We start from the raw sequence: 19,828 nt of genomic DNA on the forward strand, positions 1-19,828 counted from the left end.
CTCTCACAAAGCATACACATTAACTTATGAACTAGTTTTTCTTTCACTCCGGCCACATGCGAACAAAGCATTGAATGAACAAAAGAAACTTTCGCATGATCCCTGAAAAAATCTCGCAAGAAACACCTTTGCGAGTCTGCACTCAGCTCTACTTAGTTCCTAACATCGTCCCTGCTTATTTACACGTAGCCACATTGACGCAGGCTTCTATGTGTGTTGTTTGTGCAATCACACAATGGTTACCTTAGAAAAACGTACAACAATCAAGAAAAAGGGCAAAACCAAAATGTGTTACCTAAGAAAACGTATGCCTACATACCTAAAGGACACATTCTAAAATCCAAGACAAACTTAAACTGTCGAATTCAAACTTCAAAACAAACCGAATTTACCAGTGAACATCGTCAAAAGCCTACGGCTGTCTACTTCCTTTTCAGAAAGCGCACGGTGTCGCATCCTGTGGGTCTTTCTTGGCAAACAGCAAATGGAACAATAGCAAAACCCATTCGCTTCGCCTTCCAAAGCTCCTTTCTGGCAACCAGAGTTACTCAGTTACCATTAGCGAGCCACGGATCTCACACTCCCGCGGCCCATCAAACATGCCGTCGACAGACAGAGTGACGAAAGACTGACCGTCCCCTTCCTTCCGTTTGCCTTTTCACCCAACGTGCTTTTCTTTTTGCATTTTGTCTGGCGGCTTGGTCGCATACAAACCAACTCCTGCGCCGACGACAAACGCCTAATTCTGTAAACTGCACTCGAATGTTTACTAACTTTTTCAAGCCGGCTGTACCCTTTGTCATATTCTTTTCTTTATGATGCCGCTTCAGTCTACACTTTTTCTTAAGGGGCATCTCTTAATCCCTGCGACTCGCTCTAATGCGTGTCACTATCCTTTCGATAGACTTATATACAACGCATATAGGCTACCGAAACGATAGAGCACTAACGAAAACAAACTTCCAACTTGTCCTGTTCAAAATCAGTAAAGTAAACAAAACATTCCTTATAACAGTCCTAAGTCAATGTTTTGGAGAAGCTAACAGCTGTCCTCAACAACTTTGAGTCAAACTCGTGGTGGTCACGCCCGGAATGATTTTCTCGAGAAGCGGGGTGTACAACATGCGTAAAAGTCAATCGCCCTACTACCGAACCCCGCGACATTCCTCGAAGCTGATTTGCCGTCGTCCCTTCCTGCTACTTCGTGAAACTCACCGAGTGCTCCGCACTGCGTCCAATGCACCGCGAGAACAATGGAAGGGTCCCTTTCTCTCTGACCACTTACTCGCACAATGCCTTTCTCTTTTCTTTGCTCTCTGGCCGCTTGGGCGCATATGATACGGCAACTTTCTTGCAATTTCGCTCCGCCATTTGAACACATTCTTCAAACGCGTCGCGATTTTTGCCTTCTTGTCTTTAGGATGCTTTCTCCATTTTGCACGCTTTTTGGTGCCGTCTACGGAGCCTTTCGCGCACCTCTGATGCTCATCAGCACCCACATGTTTTTAGCTCTTTCGCGCGCACTGTCCTGGTGATTGCGTAGCAATTTATCGATTGAACACTGCCGCGTACGTTGCGCTTTTCTTTTCCGGCAATTTGGACGCATTTGATACAGACCCGTCAGAGATGACAACAGCACTTTTCTCGCGATTTCACTCCGCCGTTTGAAGCCCTTACTCAAACGCGTTGTGCTCATTGCGAGCTTTGACTTATTGCTGCCCTTCGGACGCTTTCTCCCGTGTGCTTGCTTCTTTGCACGGACTTGGGATCCTTTCGTCCCACTCTGACGTTTTTCATCACCGATATGCTCCTCCCCTGTCTCGCGCGCGCAGTCCAGATGATCGCCTATCAGTTCATCACTAGACCGCGGCGATTGCGCTTTTCCTTTGTTTACTCTCCGGCCGCTCAGACGCATTTGATTCAAGCCAGTAAGAGAAGACAACGGGCCTGTAGCGAGAGAGGAAGACGGGACGGCGGCCAATGTGGTCGTGTCGTTCTCTCGCCACTTTCTTCCACGCCTGAAGCGGAGCCGCGTGGCTTTCCACGTCCGACACACCAAGTACGCTAGCTTGTTCTCATCCTCGCGCAGCTCGAGCTAGCATCAGCTGCGCGAGAGGCGCGGCACGGTGATTGAGAAATGATGATGGTGATGATGGCACTACAGGGCTCCCCCCTAGCGCTTTGCGCGATTTGAAGGCATATGAAAAAAAGAAAGAGAGAGACAAATGCTATATACATGAACGACAATCCATAAAGTGTTCATTTGGCAAGTCCAGGTTGTCAACGTTTATGGGCCATCGGTAAGCAGTGTGTCTCCGGTGGGCGACTCTGGGAGAATCGCAAGGAACGAAGAAGGAAGTGCCGGGTCGCTGTGGTTGCCGACAAGCGGGTCTCACAATGACCTGGTCGGACCGGCCGAGAGTGGACCGTGTGTCGCGAGGTCATGCTGCTAACGTCGGCAGAGGGTCGGCAGTGCGGGTTTTGACGTTGGAGTCGACGCAACACAGACCTCAAAGTCGGGCGGCGTCTGGCTTGCCGGTATAGATAGACGTGCCGACGCACGCAGGAACGTGTCTTAACAATGCCGCCAAGTGTACGGTGGTTAGTCGGGTACACGATTAGTGGTGGGACATTGCGTCGGATAGGCCGAGTAGGCGCTTGCGCCGTCTTCAGGGCTGTGACTGCAACTCGTGGCTGCGTAGCAGGGCGGCTCAAAAGTTGCCGCAACCTGTGACGCCAAGCACGTTGTCGTCGCCGACGTAGGGTAATGGGTGGTAGACACGTATGAGGTATGAGCATCGTCGCAGTTGTGACACACGAGCTGGTGTTGTGGACACACGTCTGGTTGTTGCTGTCTAAAGGCAAAGGCTCCAGGGCATGGTGGTGGGGGAACCCAGTCAGCGTGGGCTCGCCCGGAGTATTGGACGGGACACCTGTGCTCGTGTAATGACCTACGGTAGTCCGCGCACGAGGGTTGGCGTGCAGGTCTGCATAATTGATGGCTGCCTCTAGTTAACACCCCCTAGATTGCGCTTCCGCAGGCGTGGTATGCCTGGTGAGCCCTGTCTGAAGGGGACCGGGCACGTTGTCCTCAAGCGCGTCAGTCATAGTCGCAGCGTCTTGGAAGCTCGGCCGTGGTTGATGGCTGGTGTCTTTAACTTCAGCTGCGGGAAACTGCGAGGACGATGGTGGTCGTTGTTGGCAGGACGTGCAGAGCATTCAGGCTGGTCGACAGTCGCCTTCGGACATCGGGGAGGGTGAAGGTTCCGCAACCGGGAGGTGAATAGCGGGCGCGACAATGCCCATAGTCGTGGTAGCCACCAGGGCGTTCGGTGATGTTGCCGTCGTAGAACCTAACGTGTCAGCCTTGTTGTGAGCCATAGAGGTCGGCCGAGACGAGCCAGTAGTAAGCATGCCTGCAGCGTCGTCGGCCGAGGACAATGAAAACACAAACCTCGTGGTTGACTGGTTGCATTCAGCCCAAATGTCGAGAACCTTGGCATATGGGCAGTCGGGCGCGGGACACGCGTCGCTAGTGGCCATAGGAGAGGTTAAGTCTCGTTTATCGGATGTTGTTGAAGGCGAAAGCTTCGAGGTCGGGAACTCTTCTCGCGAATCCGCCGCGCCTTTTGAAGGTCCTCGACAAACGCGCCTCGCTGATCGCGAGCCTTGCTGCGCTTCCGTTTTTCGGACTCTTTCTCCGTTTGGAACACTCCTTGGTCCCAACTTCAAAGTCTTTCATCCGCCTCTGACGCTCATCAACATTGTCTATAGGGCTGCGAGGTTCAAGTCTCGTGGAACACTCTGCTAATATTAACTCCGTTTCCACCACCACGGAACCCTCACACCCTGCTTTGACCGCGAGCTCTTTTTCCTCGGAATGGGTTCGAATCTCAATCATGTCCCTATAGGCACTAGTCTTCTCTTCGGCTTTAAATGGCACCACCACTACATTGCACCGTTGGTGCGCTACATCTACGGATGTCTGGCCTCTTTGCTGCAATGCCTCCCCTTTGCGATGCATTTTTTCTAGCTCCTCACTCATTTCCTGCATCTTCTTCCTGTGTTCTTCCTTTCTGTGCTTGATTTTCTCTTTGTCCCGATTGCGCTTCTCTTCCTCTTCCTGATCTAATAAGTACATATTCACGAAGCGCTCAATTTCCGCCTTTTCAATTTAGCTTTCAAGAATCACCTCTCGGAGTTAAGATGCCGGCATATCGTCGTCAAAATCTAGATCGAGATCCCAACACAGGTTTAGCAGATTATCTCACGTTAATCTGATGAGGTCCATGACTACTGCCTTGCTTTGGCTCACCTGTGACAAAACATGAACCCACCAGCGTTTCAATTCTGGGTCTGGGAAAATCGAAGCCTGGCAAATCCAACAGTGGAGACCACAAGCTTAAGCACACAAGTAGCACTACGTGGTTAACCTCCCTCCCTAACCTGTTTCTTGTGTCTTTCTCACTCCACTGATTTTTACAACATCCCAAAGTTTCTCGCAACATACCCTTAAAACTCCCACAAAACTTTTGTTCCTATCAAAATTACCTAAGCATCTTTTCCTTAACCTACTTGCTCAGATAAACATCCAGTGCTGCTCTTTGCCGAAATAACAACTACAGTGGCCAGGCAGTAGTTAGTTATACCTATCTTCTAACTGGTCTAGGCTAAAAGACTCAATATATCTCCAGCACAAAGCCAGGCACTCACCCCATTACGTGCGGTTGTGGTACGCTGCGCCTATCCCGCCGATTCCAGGGCTTTCGGCTGGCTTCCGGTCCATGTCAATCTCCATCGCCGAGTCGTATCCCAACGCTGCCAACCAGTTGTTGCGACCGGGGTTTGCAGGCACTGGAGCTCCGAAAGGAAGTTTTCGAGGCAGGAGGAAGAAAGACTTGAAGACGGTTTATTTACATTATATACAAGATGAGCTCTCGTACATGACAAGCTCTTTCTTACATGGCGAGCTTTCGAATCTGGCGTTCTTCTACATGGCGCTTCTTCGAATGAGCCGGGTGTCTCATTATAAAGGGTATGTGCTCCCCAGATCTTTAGATCAGGGAACACGTTCAGATGGTACTGTCTAATCACAGATCACACACAACTGGCGATGGGGACGAGCATGCACGGCCCACGTGAACGTCCAATATTGAGCCGTGATCACTGCGGTCCAAGGTGGCGCCGGCGGGGCTCTTCCTCATCGTGTGTGTGCCGCTGGTCGAGGGGTCTCAAGCTCCTGACAGTATACTTCAAAGGGTCCGCCGAACAGCTCGCCTAATTAGCGGGGTGATTTGTGGTCGCTGCCGTGGTCTCTTCCAAAAATGATGCTGTACCCGTTGTTGTCTCCCTAACAGCTTAGGGTGTTGTGGCGACACGACGTCTCACCCTCCAGCTAGGAGGGACAATGCCTGGCTGTCATAGGCAGCCAGCCGGTCGGCTACTTGTTTGAAGATTCAAAGAAGATGTTGTCTCCCTAACAGCTTAGGGTGTTGTGGCGACACGACGTCTCACCCTCCGGCTAGGAGGGACAATGCCTGGCTGTCATAGGCAGCCAGCCGGTCGGCTAGTTGTTTGAAGATCCAAAAAGCGACGCTCCCTCGTCAGCTGTGGCGCCAGTCACAACTTCTACGTGTTTTTGCGACTGTGATAGTTCATGTGATAGTGGCCTGAATCACTTTTATCGTCTGTGATTGTACAATGCAATATCGTCGGGCTGCAATCAGGCATGAATCCGATGCGAGAGAAGTGCACATGGCGTCGACATGACAGAAACATTGTCATGCTCCGTGTTCATGAGCATTTAGGACGAAGAAGAAATACGGGCAGCAGTAGGGAGACGCTATAAAAGATGTGCAATTACGTGCTCCGGCGTGTGTCATGCTCTTTGCTTGTTTCGTCTGCCTCTCAGCTTGGCTGCTGCTAGGTACGAACGCCATCAATACTTTGTGAAGGGCATATTGCATTTGTCATTGAAGCCTTAGCCTAACATTTCTATCATTGTACTGTTTGGCATAGAGGCATTTTTTGTGCTCTTCACTTTGCCTAATGATTTCGTAGATTGCTTCGTACGAAAAAAAACAATTTGAAATGCTTCGCAGCACATTTGCAAGAAATGTATTTCTTGGCTCACGAAATTAGTCGCCACTCGCGTTGTTAGGTATTCTTTGTGCCGCTATACCTGTGTTCGAATTCTCTGCATGAGTGAGATTTTTTGAAAAGCACAGCTATGCTCAGTTTTGTTATTTTTGCCATTCCTGAATTGCTTAAAGCTCTAGCAAGCGAATAAGGTACAAGTGGTGACTCTAGAAAAATTTTTGTCAGAGATAGCTAGGACATAATCTTGGAGTAAACACTTCTGCCTCATTAACGTTTCGCACGGCACCTAAAATTGCTTTGGTTTTGCTACAGCAACTGCTTGTGACTGTTTTTCGCAAAATAGCGATGCAAAGTGTGGAGAAATTTAGTGCGAAGGTCGGAAAAAACACATAGCCAATGAAATGAGGGGTTGAACAAGCAGGAGTCAACTCGGTGAACGAGAAATTTATTTAGTGCAAGGGCTAAGGATGCAAGCCTGTGATAGCAGCACGTCTCCTTCTTCTTTTCCCACTCGAGCTCCATGTCCACTGCCCTTTTTACACCAACATTTTTTGTTTATTTTTTCAGTTCATGCCGAGATCCACCGCTAGGGGACGTATAGACCAGACGCGTCTCGCATGGGCTCCTGCTTTTCGTGCTTTTTAAGCCAAAACAAGGCCACTGACGAACCCAAGAGTTTCACAGCCTCAGCCGCCAAGACACGAGGAATCGGCGGACACCAGCTCCTTTTGGGTGAGTGCATCCTGTCTCAAGATATAAGACTTAATTCCCGACAAGCGCGCCTCCAGTTTATTGAGCCTAACGCCAAGTTCGTTCCTGAGCAAAGCTGCGTGGCGCGTGCACAACGCCCTCAGGCGTTCTTGACGGCACGGCACGAGCGCTCGCGCTCACCGTGGCGAAAAGCTTAGAATGAGCCGAGACACAGCCGCAGCAAGTGAAATGCAAAGAAATCAGCAAGACGAAGAAAATACAATGCAAACTGACCCAGTGGAGGCAAACAAAACAACAGAAAATTCGTGGACCTATGACGCTGGCAGTGGAAGAACAATTGCAACGGAAAGCACTTGGATCACGAGAAATAAGAAAGACAAGAAGGCTGTCGCCAATCCAAGGACACCGGCCAACCAACCCAGAGAGCAGCCACCTATCATTGAGCAGACGCTAAAGTCATCACCAACGCAGCAACAACGCAGGCCCAAGATGCCACCTCTGCCGCTCGATGACTTCAAGATCGTCTACCGCCTGCAAGCAGGTCTTGACCTCGCCAAATGGAACACCGTTGCTGTCACGCATGCCATCGTCAGAGTGAGTGGACTATCACAGCAAGACTTTAACGACAAGGTACGCGTACAAGTCTAAAGAATGGAAAACCTAATCATCGCAAGCACCGCCGCCTAAGAAGATGCCAAGAAGCTGGTAAGCATCCAGAAAACACAGCTTGGAGGAAATTTTTACACTGTGAATGGCAGCATCAGAATACCGGACGATGTCTCCAGAGGCGCCATCAGTGGCTTGATACCTGGTACGAGCACCGCAGAACTCACGGCTGGAATTCGCGCGCCGGCAAGATACACAGTTCTTCACGCCCGAATGCTAGGTCAATCGACCGCAGCAGTCGTCTTCTTTGAAGCACCGCACGTTCCCTACTACATAATTTTCCAGAGTGTAGACTTTTGCTGCAGACCATATCGTAAGTCAGTGCAGTATTGCCGAGCTTGTGGCAATACGGGTCATCGCCAGGACGTCTGTCCGAAACCTATCCCGGATTTCTGCTATAAATGTGGCAAGGCCGGAGAAACGCAGGGACATGAATGCGCACCCATCTGCAAGATCTGCGGAGAAGGACACGAAACAGCAAGTAAAGAATGCAAAAGGAGACTAAAGCCAAGTCCACCACCCTTCAACGTAAGACAACAGCGCCTCAACAGGCTTCAAGAAATAGACAACAACTGGAACATCAGCGGAGAAGAGTTCCCTGAGGTTAGCATATCAGCCGCTACCTCTAACAGTAACAATGAGGGCCGCGTCTCCACGCGCAGCAGTTCCAAGTCAATATTGCGTTTGAGTTCGCGCTCCAACTCTCGCACGCGTTCCGTCTCTGCGCACAGTAGATCCAAATCGATACTGCATTCCAGTTCGCGCTCCCACTCTCGCTCGCGTTCCGTTAAACGTGCGAGCTACGCTGCCATGGCAAGTGGATCTAACGACAGCAGCAGGTTAACCTCCTCGAAATCGGACACCTCATCCATACAGGTTCTCGAAGATAGACTGAAAAATCAGCAAAAAAAGCTCCAGAATCAGCACAGCCAACTGCAAAGCCAACAAAGCCTCATAAATAAACTGCTTCAGAGTCAAAAACGACAACAAGAGCTCATTGACAAACTACTTGAAAAGTGCACGCATCAGCAAGGACATTTGGACAATGCAGAACAACAATATCAAGAACAAGCAAACTCAAGCACAGAGCCGGCAATGACGCTGACCAAGGTAGGCGTCCAAGCCCTAGTGAACGCAAGGTGCACGATATTCGAAGAATCTTTCATGAATAACATGCACGCCACGATAGAAAAGATTGTCCAGTCTGTAATAGAAAAAACGGCCTCAATGTTTGAACACAAGATCACTACGCTTAATGCCAAAATTGATGGGATTGCTGCGCAAATCAACAATTTCATCGCACACGTGAAGAAAACTTACGTAACCATGGCACAGTTCGACAGCTTGAACAACCCACACCAAATGACTCGGAAGAAGGCATGAGCGAACAGTCACAATGCCTCTCGCTCAGTCTCGCCGAGTCGCGATGGCAGGCGTGACATCGAATCGATTGAAGATGGCAGTCCCTAACCATAAGTATAAGAACCAGCATTCAACTTTACGCATATGGCGATGGAACTGTCGTTAATACCCCCCTCGACACGCAAGCCTACAAAAATTCATCAAGCTTAACCAACCAGACATCATTGCACTTCAGGAAACCAACACGCAGAACGTACGACTGCAAGGGTAAACGACCTGCGCACAAACCCAACGCACTGCCATACTTGTCAAGAAAGCACTTTCAACGCAAAAACACGAAATTAAGGACACTCAGATAGAACATACCCTAATAGAGATTCTGCCGCAATGAAAGACGCAGCAAAGTCTTTTCATAACCAATATATACAGCCCCCCACGAGACCATCAACAAGACTTCGATCACTTCATACGAGAAATTAGGAAGCGCACGAATGGCCACCAGATCATAATAATGGGAGACTTTAACGCCTCTCACACGGCATGGGGCTATCATATCACCACGAGGAAGGGTTCTAGAGTGCACGATACTGCTCAACATCACAGACTAACCCTGTGGAACGACCCTCTTCAGAATACGAGAATCGGGAACAGCGTCTCCAGGGATACAAATCAAGATCTTACATTTACAGCGAACGTCACTAAGGCAGAGTGGAGTGTGCTACCGGAAACTTTAGGCAGTGATCTTCACATCATCCAACTCTCCGTAGCGCACACTCGTAAACAGACCAAGACTGGAATAGCGCGGTTAACGAATTGGCAATCCTTTAGGAATGACCTCGACGTTGAAACCACCATAATCGACATTGAAGACTGGTTTAGGAATGTGTTCAAAATAGTTGAATGCTACACTAAGGACATACAGCTTGACGTCGATACACCCGCCGTCGACGCACATCTCCTCCACCTTTGGGAGGCTAGAAGAGGACTTCTAAAATGGTGGAAGCGGCAAAAACTAAACAGAAAGTTACGAAAACGCATTTCTCTCCTCGCCGAGCAAGCTCAAGGTTATGCGAACCAATTGGCCAGGCAGAACTGGCATGCTTTCTGTGCAAAGCTGCAGGAGACTCTGAGCACCAAGAGGACCTGGCATCTGCTACGCACACTTCTAGCCACGCAACCCTCCAAAGCAGCACAGAAGCAGCACCTTCAGAGGCTTATTCGAAACTACGCCGGTACAGAAGAACACCTCCTAGAAGAATTACGAAAGAAGCTCTGCGGCGATGCACCCACTGGGGGTTCAATTCCCAGCAAAGAATACGCGGGCGCACCAAACACTGAACTCGACCGGCCCTTCAGCCTGGCTGAGCTGCACACAGCCCTAACGAAGTTCACAAGAAACACCCGCCCCGGAATAGACAGGACTGTCAACAAGCACTTACGCAACCTACCGTACCAGGCCACCGCGGCTCTTCTCCAATATTACAACAGCTGCTGGGATAAAGGAGAGCTACTTCGGTATGGAAGCATGGGGCTTCAATTCACACCAAAGAATACGCTGGCGCACCAAACACTGAACTCTACCGGCCCTTCAGCCTGGCTGAGCTGCACACAGCTCTAACGAAGTTCACAAGAAATACCAGCCCCGGAATAGACAGGATTGTCAACAAAGCACTTACGCAACCTACCGCACCAGGCCACCACAGCTCTTCTCCGATATTACGACTGCTGGGATAAAGGAGAGCTACCTGCGGTATGGAAGCACTCGGAAATCACCATGATCTCTAAGCCTCACAAACCAGTCGGCATCGAGAAACTACGCCCGATTTCTCTCACCTCGTGCGTGGGAAAGCTGTTCGAACACATGGTGCACGACCGCTTAACCCAGTACCTGGAAGATAGTGGACACCTACCGGGCACCATGTTTGGCTTCAGGCAGCATCTTTCAACGCACGACGTGCTCTTACTACTCAAAGAAGACCTCCTTGATCAGCTCACCCATCGAAGAAAGTACTCCATACTCGGAGTTGACGTCAAGGCGGCCTTCGATAACGTCAGCCACGACGCGATCCTCAACAGCCTCGAAGGCGTTGGCTGCGGCATTAGAACCTACACGTATGTCAAACTTTCTCACAGAGCAACTGTGGGCATATGCAACATCCGCAGCAAAAGCTTCCAACTACCGAAAAAAGGCACGCCACAGGGTTCGGTCATCTCTCCGTTACTTTTCAATGTGGCTATGATCAATCTGCCGAAAATTCTCGACAAAATACCTCATTTACGGCATGCGATCTACGCTGGTGACATCACGCTCTGGACCAGGGCTTCGAACACTGGGAGACAAGAGACCTGCCTACAAACCGCCGTAGATGCCATCGAACGGCATCTCAGAAACTGCGGTCTCTGCTGTGCCCCCGCGAAATCCGAGCACCTCGTCCTCAAAGCGAGAACAAGAGGAAGACCCCCTCGATACGACGAGCCCGACCCTAGCGTAATGCTGAAAGGGAACTTAATTCCAAGACTCTGCGAGTGCTTGGAGTTCACATCTACGAGGATGGATCGGGAGCTGCCACCATACCTAGACTCCGACGGACACTATCACAACTCACGCACCTCGTCAAGAGGATCGCGAATCAACGAAACAGACTCAAAGAGCATGACACGCTATGTATAATGTAAGCTCTGTTCACCAGCCGCATTACGTACAGCACGCCGTACCTGAATTTGAAAACCGCTGAAATTGAAAAACTTAATATCATGATAAGAAAGGCCACTAAAGCAGCCCTGGGACTTCCGCCAATGGCCTCTATCACACATCTCCTAAAGATGGGCGTCCACAACACGTGGCAAGAGTTCATCGAAGCGCATAGAAACAGTCAGCTGGAGAGGCTCAAACTGACGCCCACGGGGAGGTCGGTGCTCCAGTACCTCAACTACAGCGACACGTTCGTCGCCGATGCAGACCGGAAAAAGCGCATCCCGCTGAACATTAGAGAGTCCCTGTCCATCGCACCTATTCCACGCAACATGCATCCTACTTTCCACAAAAGTAGACGCAAGGCTATAGAGCTAACGCTATTTGACGAAAGTTCAAGCAAGACCCGGACGCCCGCTACACTGACGCGGCCAAGTATCCGCATAGAAACGCGTACGCTGTCAGCGTCGTCGATTCTCAAGGCCGAGAATCAGCGTCGGCCACGGTCAACGCACTCAATTCAGACGCCGCAGAAGAATCGGCAATCGCTCTAGCAACCACAATATGTACAGACGCCGCGGTGATTTTCACCGACACACAAGCCGCCTGCAGGAATTTTGCTAAGGGCCGTATCTCAGCCAATGCCATCAATATTTTGAAACGGTGAAGCACTCCACTCCCATACACTTGTGTATTATGGGTGCCAGGACACGAGGGTCTGCAGGGAAATGAAGCAGCCCACGTCGCTGCCTGCGAGCACGTCAGCCAGGCTGCCCCCTGCCCACAGGACATTCGACCCGTCGTTGAAGAGACGGAAGTTGTTCAAAACACCTACTCGTCGTTACTCCAGCATTACAGGCTGGAGCGACGAGTATACCCTCCACCACACCCAAAACTGACAAAAGAGGAAAGCGTAATACTGAGACACCTGCAAAGCAGCACATACACACATAGGGCCCTAATGCACCGTCTCTACCCAACGAGATATAGCTCTATGTGCCCGCTTTGCACCGTACTGGACACCCTGGCGCACTTGCTTCTTGCATGCCAGTGTATTTCCAGACGTGATATGCAAGAATATACGACTGATAATGAAGCAGGATGGACGAACGAAGACCTAACCGAAACGTGGGAGGCGAAGCTCGCCCTCGAGGACCTGGAAGAGCAACAACAACTCGTCGCCAGGGCCAAGAGGGCAGTAGAAGCCAGAGGGTTCCTGGACTAAGGAGCCCTCTCACCTCAGGGTGACACCGGGCGTTGCTCGGGGCACTGTTTCAAAATAAACGTTTACTTGTCTCTCTCAGTTCATGCCAAAGTCAAGTGCTGAGCCAACTACTCCCGTGTCGCATTGTGCACTGCATGTGTAGTTGTGTTCATTTATTGCCGTTTTACTCTTCCACAGGTCTTCTTCTATTGTTTAGTTCTCATGTGTAATTTATATTCATATGACAGCTGTATTTTCGCATCTTACAGTATAATAAACCTGTTTTTGTGCCTGCCTTTATCATGTACTTACCAAGAATATCACTTGAAAATAAAAGCTCTCGCTCCTCCGATGATTCTCATGTTTTAATTAAGATATGTACATACCCACACATTGGCATCGTGTGCTTTCCACTCTAGTGGGGAAGCTTACACGAAGCTCATCGATGCATGGAAGTGACACGTTAAAGTTTAAAAGAAAATTATAGTATGGCATCAGAGAAGAGCTATGCACAAAGAATAGGTCTCGGAGGCTGCATAATTTTCCTATTCACTACAAAATTGGCCGCAGGGGCCTACGAGCGTGTCTTCTCTTAACTTTATATGTCACTGTATGCGGTGGCAACCAGCGTAGTTGCCAACAACGCCGATTTTCACAGCACATCTGTTCAAGCGCGGGAAACACGGAATATGCTTCCTGCTTTTTCAACATGCCATAGCCACGTCTGCCGGCTAGGAAGTTCATATTTCCCGCGAAGCGTTGGTGGCTACAGCATCGCTTTTTTGTCTTCAAGCTGCATCGTCCCGCCAATAGGTATCTGGCGTGGTCAGCGGATCGATGGCGCACGGTTTTTTTACTTTATCTGATCGATCGCGTGTCGCGAGTGCCCTGACCTAACGGGAATTATATCTTACACTGTGGTTTCGGGCTAGGGTCTGCACATTTAAATTGATTGATGATGCAAACTGCAGATAGCCAACCTGGCTGCCGTTTCTCGCTGAAATTAGCGCAACTGAGAAAACTTTGAGGCTGGTCGAGTATTTTGGCGCAGCGTGATGCAATTTCAGCGAATTTCATTGTTTTGGCGCAGCTCGGCGCAAAAATGAAGAATTTCATCAAATTGGCACAATTAGCGCCAATTCGGTGCAATTGGGTATAGTATAAGGTAGCTGAAAGAATCAGCAGCCCCATATGTTATAAACTGATATTGCGGCGGAGCACGCCCATGAGAGATTGCAAACTTGGCATGTAAGAACAGATGCTGATTTTTTGATGAACTAGCTACCATATCATTATTGGATGCTTTCGGAGATCTAAATTCCCATTTATGTCCTGAAGATATATCTGTCAGCTTTTGGTTGAATATTTCGTTGTAAGAAAGCACATATCTCTCACATTGAAGAACCAGTACTGTTCGCCACTGTGATGTGAATGTGCGCATTTGAAAAGTGCGCGACATCATCAGCCTGAACCAAAGAGGACGAAGATTACGATCGGTTGCAGCACGTGTGGGCGTGAAGATTTGATGCCAATAAGGGGCCTCCATGGAGATTTAGGAGAGCCACGGGAGAAGAACAGCGAAGCTTGACAGGCATCGCTGAGTTAGGACCGAGTGAAGAGGGTGGCCAGGGCGCGGAGGTGGCGGCCATCAGAGCTCCTGCACCATGGTCTCTGTGGGCTCCCACCTGGACACCGAACTTCATGAATTCTTCTCGTTGCCTGGTGTGGGCCAGGCATGGTCGTCTAGCGTTTGCCAAGAAAGGTCTCTGGCTTCATGTGCGAGCTGAGATTGCCGAACGCCAAAAGGTCACTGACCTCGACCAGCCTGATGCTTCTTTCCCTGCAAGTCAATGACGTGAGCCTCTTAACCGCATCACCGCTGTCACCGTTTGTGTGAGTGCGTCTATGGATGATGATGCCATCCATCCGTCCGTCCGTCCGTCCGTCCGTCCGTCCGTCCGTCCGTCCGTCCGTCCGTCCATCCATCCATCCATCCATCCATCCATCCATCCATCCATCCATCCATCCATCCACCCATCCATCCATCCATCCATCCATCCATCCATCCATCCATCCATCCATCCATCCATCCATCAAGCTGCTTACATTTGGGTGCTCTCATAGTCACCCCCTTAAATTGACATGAACCAAAATTAGCATGGGAAGGTAAGATGGTTTGATGAATATGACGCGCTGGTGAAGACATGAATAATTTCAATATCCTGTCGCGTACACCGTCAAACACTTCCCGCCAGACAGTGGTTTATACCCGCGGGCGGGTATGTGGCACAGATAATTGACACTTAGCATCTACCCATGAGGGACGAGAACACACATGGGCAATTTTAACGCACGAGCGCTAAGAAATACCCGACAATGGTAGTGTTGACCTAACGAATGCAAAGAATAAATGTCAGGGTCCCAGCTGGAATTGAACACAAGCATTCTGCGTGGCAATAAAGCATTTCACCACAGAGCTACGCCAGGTCTCGTAACTACTTTTCAAATAGACACTAATCTTTCTGAAAATGTCAATATTGGTTCCAGTGCTGCTTACTCAATTTTATAAACATTATTTATTTACTCCTTTGATACCGCAGTCACACGTCGGGTTAACATCTGTGGTTAGTTGCCATGCGCTGAAGTTGATTCATGTAGTGGTGTCCATGGCCAGCATCCTCACAAACATGAGCACTTCATATAAGCTTCTGGTGTTGCTTATATGCATGTTCCATTTGGCATCGTTGCACAAGTACAAACAATGGGTTATATAAGCACCTGCAACTCTTCAACGTAAGTCTGTGCGTGTAGTGTTTGTACATGTATTAGGTGCCATTTCATGGCGTGTCGCTCAATCAAGAAATAGCTACATGGTCACCTTCCCTCAGATTGCTTTGCATAACGTTAATTCCCAGGTACTTGGGATCTGCCGAATTTCATTTTTATTGAACCTATGTTCATCATCACATGCCCACATATAACAACTTCAGGATGAATGAATCTTCCAGCTGTTTGCAGTTTTCTTTTTTGAGATGATTCGATATTATACTTGAGTGTATACTGCGGTACAGGCCAATCCGAAACCATAGAACACAAACCCCATGTAAAGGCATGTGTTCCTCATTGTACAAGCCGATATCACAGATTATAGTGTTAATAACAGCCACTCCTAAATTATGACCAATAATTAGACACTTACCTAGGTCTGCCTTTGGAAATCGACGGAACTGGAATCCCTTTAGTGGCTGATGGGCTCTCCAAGATTTGAGGGTTTGAAGTCGCATCTTCGTCATCGCTGCGCGAAATCGCTGCTTGGCCTCAAATGGCTTGCAACGATGTGAGCGCATCTTGCACTGGTCCCAAGCCTGCGTTTGGAGTATAGTCTTGAGGGAACCACCAAGTTTGCTCCTCCTCTCACACAGGATGTAAGTGTTCCCAGAAACATTTAGCAGGGCATTATTAGAATTCCCGTAATGAGATAAAATCATAACCTTCCCCATATTTTTCCTGTTAGCATGATTTCGCAGAAACACAATCAGCAACTGAGGATGCTAAGTAATATGACACTGCACTTTTACACAAGTCAAAGAAATATTAAAGGTGGAGAAAAATTTGTGCCTTTGACTTTATCCTGATATCTCTATGTCACGGTCAGGTGAAAAAAAATTATACCCATCTTTTTGATATATTATGCGAACGGAAGGTAACAATGTATCGGCTTTAACCCAAAAACTACTATACGATTATGATATTTGCCGCAGTTAAAGGCTTCAAGAATTTCAACCATCTAGTGTTCATTAATGTGCACTGACATTGATAAAGTACCATTTCGCCTCCACAGAAATTCTCCATCACGGCCGAGATCACACCCATGAGCTTTGCGTCAACGGCTGAGCACTGTATATACACCATGACTGACTAGAAAAGGAAGAAGCACATATCTAAGAAGTACACCGCACATGCAAAACAAAATCCAGTAGCACTCACAGAGACACATAATCCACTGCAGTAAAAGTATTTTCTGAGAACGGACACTATCACGCTGAATCATATTTCGATGTCAACCAAACATAAATTTTGATGGCAGCTGCAAGTGGACTATTTGGCACTACGTGTGCATGCAAGTTTTCACATCTAATCACTGAAAACATTCTCAATCAAACATAATAAAAGGGTGATTCCACGAGAGATCGACATGGGTCCAAAAGTTGATATTTTAGATTTCATTGAGTATTTTATATTTCGTGCACCTCACACCAGGTAGCTCGAACGTCAACTTCGTTTTATGATTAACGGCATAACTTACAAGAAAAAATATCGAACTTCACCAACACGGAGGCACCAATTTCGTCACCTGTCATTTTCGAAAATTGCAGAAGCTATAAAAAGACAAATATTTTTGTTTCAAGGAAGATATTTTTTACCTGAAATGCATGTCGAATGAAGAATTAATTCATACGGTTTCAAGTTTATAGACTTCAAGAAAATAGCTTTTAAAAATGTCTAATTTTGCGACAGTTTAAAATAAGTTACGTATTCCCCTTTTTTTTTTCTACGAAAGTAATGCAAGCAGCGTTTTCAAACTTGACACGTTTTAAGAATATAGTGTGTTCATTAGGTACATAAATTATTGCTGCCGTAGGGCAAATGAAAATTTTTATATATTGCCTCAAAGTTCTCATATTGGCAAAAGCGTACTCCACTGAAATTTGAATAATAAAAAAACCTCATCTTCGATTTTTCTTAAAATCTCGTAAATAGACAACTGAAGGCCATCATAGAGTAATATAGAAAAACATGTTGCATTATTTTGTTTTTAGTGACAATATTTGTGGTACAAATCAGAGCTTTTCGAGAACGCGTTGATAAGTTGAGAAATCTAGAAATCGGAACGGAAAAGCGGCAATAAGCTTCAAACGCGAGTAAACGTGACCGATATTGGTGAAGAAAGGCTGTTTCAGCAGATAGGAGTAACTATTTTGAACACGGTATTCTACAGTATCTGAATTCACTCTTATACATAGAGCACTGAGACTTCTAATATGTGGTGCCTCTCCATTACTGACACACAGATGGAGCTGCTGTGACGACCATGTGTTTTCAACACGTTGGGTAAGAGAATTGAATGTTGAATCAGTTCATAAATGATTCATAACAAATTTTTATCATTCGGGGCACGAAGACTGACGCATTAGACTGAAGAACACGCTTTAGGGCAAGTTTTCATTCGTCGTCTGCTCTACAGATGAATTGCTGTGCGCCGCATCTCGAAGCCAATGATTTAGATCTTATGGTTCAAAGCAGGGACAAAGATTACGCCTTCCATAATTTTATCGACAAAAACATTGTGAAATTCATTTTAATGTACTATACTTCAGTTTTGCATCCACACTGTGGATACTTGCGCACAAGTATCCACAGTGTAAAAAATAGCTAACCTTGGCCTGTTTCTTTGTTTTTGAAATGTTGAAGACGGTAGTCTCAATCTTATCACAACTCGCGATCACAACTCATCACAACTCGCACTTGTCGTCGTCTTCACCGGTTTCCGCAAGTTCCGTCGCCTCTAAGCCTGCCTTGCGGAAGCAGTTGACCATTGTGTTCGTGTTCACGTCTTGCCAGGCATTGAAGATCTTCACAGGAGAAAACTTTGCGGAGATTTCCGGCCCCTCCTTTGCATCCACTGCTGAATGTCCTGGCTGCTGACAGCTTCGCTTTCGCCAGAAATGGTTTTGCCAACAATGTTGTAGCGCTGCTTTTAAATCGGTGAATCTGCCTGCTGTTGTCCGCGAAGTTGTTTCACCGATTGTAGCGGCAAACCATTTGGTCTTGGCAATTGGTATCAGGCCTTGCACTGAAATAGATGTCAGACTCTGGCGTTTTGTGGACACACAGCGCTACCTGTTGACGCAGTTTAATGTAGTGCAAAGCCCGACTCCCTTGCAAAGTTTGCTGCACAGCCAGGTGCAACTACAGCTTACAAAACAACGATTGAGCTAAATATTAGATGTATATTCGTGCATTGAACACTAAAAAAAGAAGCTACGAATTTCTTTCCACTATATGAACTTGTAACTATACGCAGTTTCCATTATCTATCTTTGTCTTGTATATGCTTGAATTCTTATACATTTTTAGTTGACTTATGTTGCCTTCCTGATTTGCGCATCTGATACTTGTTTCTTTATTTTGTCTTTTTTCTTGTGTGTTATATATGTTGTACCCACCCCCTCTGTAATGCCCTACGGGCCTTGAGGGTATTCTAATAAATAAATAAATAAATAAATGAAGTCATTACCAAACCATGGTGAAGTTCTTGCTGGTTCACTCGCCTGAATGATGGCGAAGACAAAAACAGACACAACAGCTCTGTGCTTTACAAAAAAGACTCCGGTCGAGACTACTGTTGCTTTGGGAATTGCCACAAATATAGATTACTTCAGTTTTGCTGATTTCCGCAGCTTTTGCAAAGCAGAATGGCGAGAGCGCTAAATACAGGCTGTTGTGAACGTGTTGGGCATGCGAATACTTGTGTTCTTTATAGCCGTTCGCTTCAGTAAGTGTGATAATGTAGGTCTCAGGTCTCCCCAGACAACACAAACACAAGCTGAGGAAGTCCTCAGTATGCCTCTGTGAGGACAATATGATGCCCTCAAAATGTCCTCTCATGGTACTAGAATGACACTAATCCCGTCCCCTTGTCCATACACATAACAACCTCAGCAGATCCTCAAAACAACACTTCAGGACTTTTTCAGTATCTTTTCAGAATAACGATTTCATGGCCGGTTCGGCACTGTGGGCAGTGATACTACTAAGGTTTACTTGTTTCATCATATTTCCGTATATCAAAAGAAAAACACCTGCGAGGTCTCGTGTATATATACTGTATCAGTCAACAGAGAGGTGATAAAACAAACAAAGCTTGTTGGCTGAAATTTATTTAACAGTAATTATTCACAACTGACAGCTTTGTCAGGCATTCGAGTCCACATATAGTCTGAAAAAAGAAAAGCCGTCAACAGAGCTCAATCAACCACGTTTGTAATCTTTCTCGAAAGTTTGACACAGTGTCCTCATTACCACGTGTATAG

The 19,828-nt window shown here is 47.5% G+C and overlaps 1 protein-coding gene across 2 annotated transcripts in view; it reads right to left on the reverse strand.

The window, feature by feature from the left end:
• The window catches only part of LOC119178488 (uncharacterized), a 95,098-nt gene that overhangs the window by 17,974 nt on the left and 57,296 nt on the right, over positions 1-19,828 (reverse strand). For both annotated transcript variants that reach the window (XM_037429696.2, XM_075885316.1), the window contains one exon: positions 15,934-16,099. In XM_037429696.2, the coding sequence (XP_037285593.2) occupies positions 15,934-16,099 (166 nt within the window). The remainder of the gene's footprint in view (positions 1-15,933; positions 16,100-19,828) is intronic.

This window comes from Rhipicephalus microplus, chromosome 1 (genome assembly GCF_043290135.1).
Source record: "Rhipicephalus microplus isolate Deutch F79 chromosome 1, USDA_Rmic, whole genome shotgun sequence".
NCBI lineage: Eukaryota > Metazoa > Arthropoda > Arachnida > Ixodida > Ixodidae > Rhipicephalus > Rhipicephalus microplus.